At 44.9% G+C, this 8033-nt stretch overlaps 1 protein-coding gene across 1 annotated transcript; it reads right to left on the bottom strand.

The window, feature by feature from the left end:
• Positions 1-6608: 6608 nt before the first annotated feature.
• LOC121868699 (oxytocin receptor-like) lies at positions 6609-7676 on the bottom strand. The gene has a single exon (XM_042369536.1). It carries the CDS (start codon positions 7674-7676, stop codon positions 6609-6611), a length of 1068 nt encoding a protein of 355 aa, XP_042225470.1.
• Positions 7677-8033: the final 357 nt, after the last annotated feature.

The following is an 8033-nucleotide window of genomic DNA, read 5'->3' as shown; positions in this document are numbered from 1 at the left end:
AGGTAGCCATACAACACAACACAGTACAACAGGTAGCCAAACAACACAACACAGTACAACAGGTAGCCATACAACACAACACAGTACAACAGGTAGCCATACAACACAACACAGTACAACAGGTAGCCATACAACACAACACAGTACAACAGGTAACCACACAACACAACACAGTACAACAGGTAGCCACACAACACAATACAACAGGTAGCCAAACAACACAATACAACAGGTAGCCATACAACATAAAACAAGGTGCAGGCAGGCGGGCAGGTGGGCAGGCGGGCAGGTGGGCAGGCAGAAAAGAATGAATTTACCCACACAGATCTGGTTCAGAAGGTTCTCGGAGAAACACAGGTATATCCAGGGGTTGGCGCAGGAGGGCAGCGATGGGAGGAGCAGTATAATCACGCTCATCGGGTGGTAGGTGGACCCTGCTGAGGACACACCAGTGTTAATACTCAGGTCAGCAGCAGCAGAGATAAAGTGTTCAAAGTAGCAGCAGGTCGCAAGGGAAGAAGGAGGAGAGGAGGGAAGGAAGAAAAGGAGGGAAGGAAGAAAAGGAGGGTAGGTGGAGGAAGGGAGTGCGTGGTCTTACCCATTAATCTTCTTGTCATGTCAATAGAACAAATAAGCCACATTTTTTCTAACATCACCTCCGTGTTTGCTACGGTATACTGGATACACGTTTCCAATCATGACCCATCATTGCTAGATGTATGACTTATCATTTATCAGTTCTCTCTCCTTTACTCCGACTTTTGCCTCAGGGCGAAACAAAGAGAGAGAGGGAGAAGGGGGGAGGGTGGGGGGTGTACCAACAACTAATGACGACACCAGACGACTTTTGTTCCATCAAGGATAATGTGTTATGGAGATGTTCTTCATTAACATCTTTCTAATAACTTTGTAATACTGTAGTAGTACCACCAAGTAACGCCGTTGAATTGTCATTAAAATGCTAAACAGAAACAAGCGAAGGAAAATAAACTGACTGTGTCCGACAAATATCACACTTAAGAGTATAACGTGTGTTGCCAGCCAAATGACCTTGAGAACACTGCTGCCTCACCTTGACTACTGACTGACCAGAAATTTTCAGAATCGACTCACGGAAGGCCAGCAGTTTGAAGCGTTTGGGAAGGAAGCTCATTAGCTCGACACCATGAATTCTTAAACTGGGCAAATAAATATGTTCCAGACACTTGAATTTCGGTATGGGTTTAAATCCAGGGGTTATATATTAGCACGACAATGATTCTTTAGTCCACTGATACACTCCAAACGTTGTCGTCTTCTTCACACACACACACACACACACACACACACACACACACACACACACACACACACACACACACACACACACACACACACACACACACACACACACACACACACACACACACACACACACACACACACACACACACACACACACACACACACACACACACACACACACACACACACACACACACACACACACACACACACACACACACACACACACACACACACACACACACACACACACACACACACACACACACACACACACACACACACACACACACACACACACACACACACACACACACACAACACACACACACACACACACACACACACACACACACACACACACACACACACACACACACACACACACACACACACACACACACACACACACACAGGTTCCAGAGACAATATGGTACACACTCATACTTCTGACCGAGTGCATCCATTTCACTGAATCTCGTTGAAAGGAAATATTATGGTCATATTTCCTCCTATGAACTTCACCATATTAAATTTTTCAAAATCTACGGGAAAACAAATTATTTTACGTCGAGAATCAGGAAATATGAGCACTATCCAGTATATACAATTGATTTCACCGCCGGAATAATAATAAAAAAATACATGTAAACCGCTCATTCTGACATTGGTTCAAGTACAGATAAATCCAACATCAAAAGCTTAAATCAAATTCCCGGGATTAATAAAATATCTGTGGAACTGCCAGGACCGAAAATAACAAGAGAAATTGCTGTTAAATGATACTGTACGTTCTCATGGGCAACCACCCTGCCTTAACCCTCACACGACCCAACACTATTACAACAGATGGCGCTATTATACGTGAAATATAACGTTCACTCACAGGTAACGATTGGCCATCTTGCTGCAGATGTGGCCAATATTATCCCGACCATATCACTTATCCAGGGGTGAGGAATAGAGTGAGAACGATTAAAGTGAGAGAGGGGAGAGATAAGAAATTGAGAATGAGTTGGGATAGAGAGAATGAAGAATGGGGTGAGAGAGAAAGAATTAAGAATGAGGTGAGAGAGAGGTGAGTGAACAGAGAATGGTGAGAGAGAGAGAGAGAGAGTGAAATGGGTTGGACAAGGAGAGGAGGGGTGCCTGGTTGAAACTACACTCTAAACAACTCAGCCTAACCTAACCACATCAAACCAAATCTTAATCTAACCGAACCAAGACAAACAAATTAACTCTGAAGAATAAAACATTATCTTCTTAACTTTGGTGATGATGATAATGGTAACAATGACGATATAGTAATAGTGTTGATGGTAAATGATGATGATGGTGATTGTGATGATTAGAGCCCTGATATTCAAACAAGAGACCTGAGTGCTATTGATTTATAATTTCCTATTTCGTGTTAATATTCCTATTTTGACTATTTCCATTTATTAATATCACTCCGCTATAAGAGGAACTCCAAAGTGTTTGTTTTTATCAACATTTAGCTCCATATAAATCAGTGTGGCTGAATCGGCGTTAGGCGTCAATATATGTTTATTTTTGTCACGGTCCGCTGCGTGAATTGACGGAAAGAAACTCGACAAGTTTAATTATGCCACGCTACTATGGCGACAGTCGCGCTCCCACAGGTGAGTCAAGTAGTACGGGAAATATTTTGAGCGACAAAGCCTAAAATGAGTTCTTCTTTTTCTTCTTCAAAGCAAAAACTGAGAAATATTGTTAGGAGGGTTTGGGGACAATGTATTTTCTACAGACGGGGATATTATTGTTTAAAAAAAAGGTGAACAACGAGAAGGTATTTATTCCCAAACTTTAGAAATTTCTAAATTTAAAACTCCTGCAGAGCTTCAATTATGAGAATTCAAGACCGAATTACTTACCATTACGTGTAACCCATAATTGATCTACTTACATTTTATACACCGAGAAGAGACAAAGAATAAATAACACAAATTATTTTGTCTACCAATAGAAGCACTCATTGTTTTGTTCACAGATTTTCTGAAAGGAATTGAAGTTTCTGTTTTGAGAATGACTATAATTATTGTCAATAAAACAGCAACACTTTCTTACAGCAGGAAGTGTACAGGTTGAGAGACTTCGAAAACAAATTTGTTGTGTTGTTCACCTCTATATATAATCAATGTCCCTCTGCCAGCCCAGACACCCGAGGACCGAACAAGGAAACACCAGAAGGAAGTGACTGGTGAGTGACAACACGAGTGACTGGTGAGTGACAACACGAGTGACTGGTGAGTGATAACACGAGTGACTGGTGAGTGACACATATGAACAGTGACTCGTGAGTGACAACACGAGTGACAACACAACAGTGACTGATGGTAGAGGAAGGGGGTGTGACAGCCACCATTATGCACTCTCTCTCTCTCTCTCTCTCTCTCTCTCTCTCTCTCTCTCTCTCTCTCGCCAAATAATTCTACCACATAATATATGTTTAGATATTCAGTAAACATACTCCCAAATTGAAAGATATTGACTTCACTCTCAAACATCCACAGACTAAAACAAAACTCAGTGTGAGTTGCATTATATCATAACGAGTATGTCAGAGGTAAAGGCTCACCAAACCTCAGTATACTGGTTCAACACACCTCAGTATACTGACCTTATGAAGGTTCAACACACCTCAGTATACTGACCTTATGAAGGTTCAACACATCTGAGTATATTGACCTTATGAAGGTTCAATACACCTCAGTATACTGACCTTATGAAGGTTCAACACACCTCAGTATACTGACCTTATGAAGGCTCAACACACCTCAGTATACTGACCTTATGAAGGTTCAACACACCTCAGTATACTGACCTCATGAAGGTTCAACACACCTCAGTATACTGACCTTATGAAGGCTCAACACACCTCAGTATACTGACCTTATGAAGGTTCAACACACCTCAGTATACTGACCTTATGAAGGTTCACCACACCTCAGTATACTGACCTCATGAAGGTTCAACACACCTCAGTATACTGACCTTATGAAAGCTCAACACACCTCAGTATACTGACCTTATGAAGGTTCAACACACCTCAGTATACTGACCTTATGAAGTGTAATGAGTGATTGTCAGACCCAACCTTACAGCCCAGAATTATGCCGCATATAACAGCAAGAGCACTGCAGACCTCGTGGTACCACCACATTCCGGGTTGACACACCTCAGGTCGACCCAAGGGACTTGACCTCGCCCGCTAATGACGTGAGCCGGGTGACCTGCAACCGCACCTAGCCAAGACACCTGGCCAGGACCACACCTGCACACAGCTATCGAGATCAAACCAGTTTAGTGTTAATTGTTAGAGGTCAGAAGCCGGCTGGGCCGACCCCATATAAAGGCCCTACAGTCCCGTCCACGAACATTATCATTATCATTATCATTCTGATTCTGGTCATACTGATTCTCATTCTGGTTGCTGTCATCCCCCTCCCGTTCGGGTCGTCACTCGGTTCACTAAGCAGAGTCACGCACGTCCCCTCCCCAGGTCGGGAGGGAGACCTCCCGACCAGACCACGGCATCGCCAGCTAAGCAGACTCTCCCATAGGAGGCAGCCCAGCCAGCACTCACTGGGCCTACGTCAGGGTACACGTGAGTCTTGTCAGAACGTCCTAGGGTGAGTTACCTACTGTGGGAAGTGTATTCATTCAGGTGTGTCCGAGAGTCAGTGTCAAGTAACGTAAAGCATAATGTGTTAGTACCCCGATATAATAGTGATATTAATGTGTCCATGTCATTGAGTGAAGTAATAAATAGTTGTATCAAGAGGTGTTTAACAAGTTGTCCCTTTAAGAAGTGATATATGTGTATTGACATACGAGATAAGATAAGCGTAGTGACGCTGTGCAAATAACATCCAGGCCAAGCTACCAAGTTTCCTATCTTTACATTCCTACTCTCTATACTTCCTACCTATATATGAAATTCTCTTCTTGTGAGATTCGTCTCATTACAGAAGGTTCAACACACCTCAGTATACTGACCTTATGAAGGCTCAACACACCTCAGTATACTGACCTTATGAAGGTTCACCACACCTCAGTATACTGACCTCATGAAGGTTCAACACACCTCAGTATACTGACCTTATGAAGGCTCAACACACCTCAGTATACTGACCTCATGAAGGTTCAACACATCTGAGTATACTGACCTTATGAAGGTTCAACACACCTCAGTATACTGACCTCATGAAGGTTCAACACATCTGAGTATCTGAGTATATTGACCTTATGAAGGTTCAACACACATCAGTATACTTACCTTATGAAGGTTCAACACATCTGAGTATATTGACCTTATGAAGGTTCAACACACCTCAGTATACTTACCTTATGAAGGTTCAACACACCTCAGTATACTGACCTTATGAAGGTTCACCACACCTCAGTATACTGACCTTATGAAGGTTCAACACACCTCAGTATACTGACCTTATGAAGGTTCAACACATCTGAGTATACTGACCTTATGAAGGTTCAACACATCTGAGTATATTGACCTTATGAAGGTTCAACACACCTCAGTATACTGACCTTATGAAGGTTCAACAAATCTGAGTATATTGACCTTATGAAGGTTCAACACACCTCAGTATACTGACCTTATGAAGGTTCAACACACCTCAGTATACTGACCTTATGAAGGTTCAACACATCTGAGTATATTGACCTTATGAAGGTTCAACACATCTGAGTATACTGACCTTATGAAGGTTCACCACACCTCAGTATACTGACCTTATGAAGGTTCAACACACCTCAGTATACTGACCTTATGAAGGCTCAACACACCTCAGTATACTGACCTTATGAAGGCTCAACACCCCAGTATACTGACCTTATGAAGGCTCAACACACCTCAGTATACTGACCTTATGAAGGCTCAACACACCTCAGTATACTGACCTTATGAAGGCTCAACACACCTCAGTATACTGACCTTATGAAGGTTCAACACACCTCAGTATACTGACCTTATGAAGGCTCAACACACCTCAGTATACTGACCTTATGAAGGCTCAACACACCTCAGTATACTGACCTTATGAAGGTTCACCACAGCTCAGTATACTGACCTTATGAAGGTTCAACACACCTCAGTATACTGACCTTATGAAGGCTCAACACACCTCAGTATACTGACCTTATGAAGGTTCACCACACCTCAGTATACTGACCTTATGAAGGCTCAACACACCTCAGTATACTGACCTCATGAAGGTTCACCAAACCTCAGTATACTGACCTCATGAAGGTTCAACAAGTCAGTGTACTGACATGAAGGTTCAACACACCTGAGTATACTGACCTGGTGGCGAGGTAGAGAAGGCGTGGTAAAGCTGTGTAACGGAGAAGGGGGCGTGGCAGACGATGAAGAAGAAGGTGATGACAAGGGTGAGCTTGATGGTCTTCATCTTGGCCAGAGACAGAGGCTGGGGCACGTTAGGGAAGCTGTGTACCACCAGGGGTACGCGGCCCACACGGAGGGTGTTGAATGACCCTGCTGACACAGTCGACGGACCCCATCCATCAGAAGGTTCGCAGGAGGTGTCGTCATCCACACAACACAGCTTGCGGAGCATCATGATCCTGAGGGGCACGTAGCCTCGTCTGTACCGAGAGTACCGCCACACCTTCATCGTGATGCAGGTGTAGCAGTACACAGTCACCAGCATGGGGCCGAAGAAGGCCGCACACACGAAGTACACCACGTAGGCCTTGATGCCCCACGCGTCGTGAAAGTCTGCCCAGCAGTTAAATTCACCAGACTCCAACCTTTTCCTGGAGAACACAAAGGCCTGGGGCAGTGCCAGGATGGCTGACACGACCCACACCACACGTACCATCTGCGGCGACGACCACAGGCTGCTTCCCGACCGCCACGAGATGGCCCGATACCTGTCCAGGGCCAGACAGGTAAGCAGCAGCGGTGACAAGTACAAAGGCATCACCTGCATGAATTTGACACTTTTGCAGAGCCAGTTGGGGCCGCGGAAGTAGTAGGTTAGCTCCCAGGCCAGCTGAGACAGCACGTTGAAGAGCCCAACCATGAGGTCGGCGAGGCAGATGTGCATCATGAAGAAATAGGTGCGGGACATGGGCCGCATGAAGGAGGACCTGATGAGGGCGGCCAGCACCAGGCTGTTGGACACCAAGATGAGCACCAGCAACAGGGCCAGCACTGTCACCTCCACGCTGGCCAGAGATTCATCCCTTACAGAGACCTGGGCGATTCCCCTCACCAACACACACTCACTCCCGTTCTCTACGGTCTCGTTCCCCATACACTCCGTCCAGTTGAGACGTGGCGAGATTTTCTCAATTTCAACATTGAAAACTTCATCTTCAGCCATTGGACTTCTTCAACAGATACCTGCAATATACTGCCACTTGCACTACAGTACCCGGAAACAATTAGTGACCAGCAGTACATCTAATGTTTTTATGAAGGTAAATCACCACACACACTATCTACTATACTTCCAGGTGTATTTGACAAGGGTCCTTCATAACAGCCACCGGGTGTATGAGTGACGAGAGAAGGCGGTGCCTAGCACGTGTTGTGAGAGGCAGCAGCGGTGAGAGTGAGGAGCCGACCTGCTGCGTTGTGGAAGGGTTGGCGGTGAGAGCGAGAGTGAGGGAGGTGCCTGTGAGGGGTAGAGGCGAGCCTGAGGTCTTGAGGCAGAGTGACACACCGCGCCAGACACCCA

Source organism: Homarus americanus, unplaced genomic scaffold (genome assembly GCF_018991925.1).
Source record: "Homarus americanus isolate GMGI-L3 unplaced genomic scaffold, GMGI_Hamer_2.0 scaffold30535, whole genome shotgun sequence".
NCBI lineage: Eukaryota > Metazoa > Arthropoda > Malacostraca > Decapoda > Nephropidae > Homarus > Homarus americanus.
This window is presented reverse-complemented; position numbering and strand designations above follow the sequence as displayed.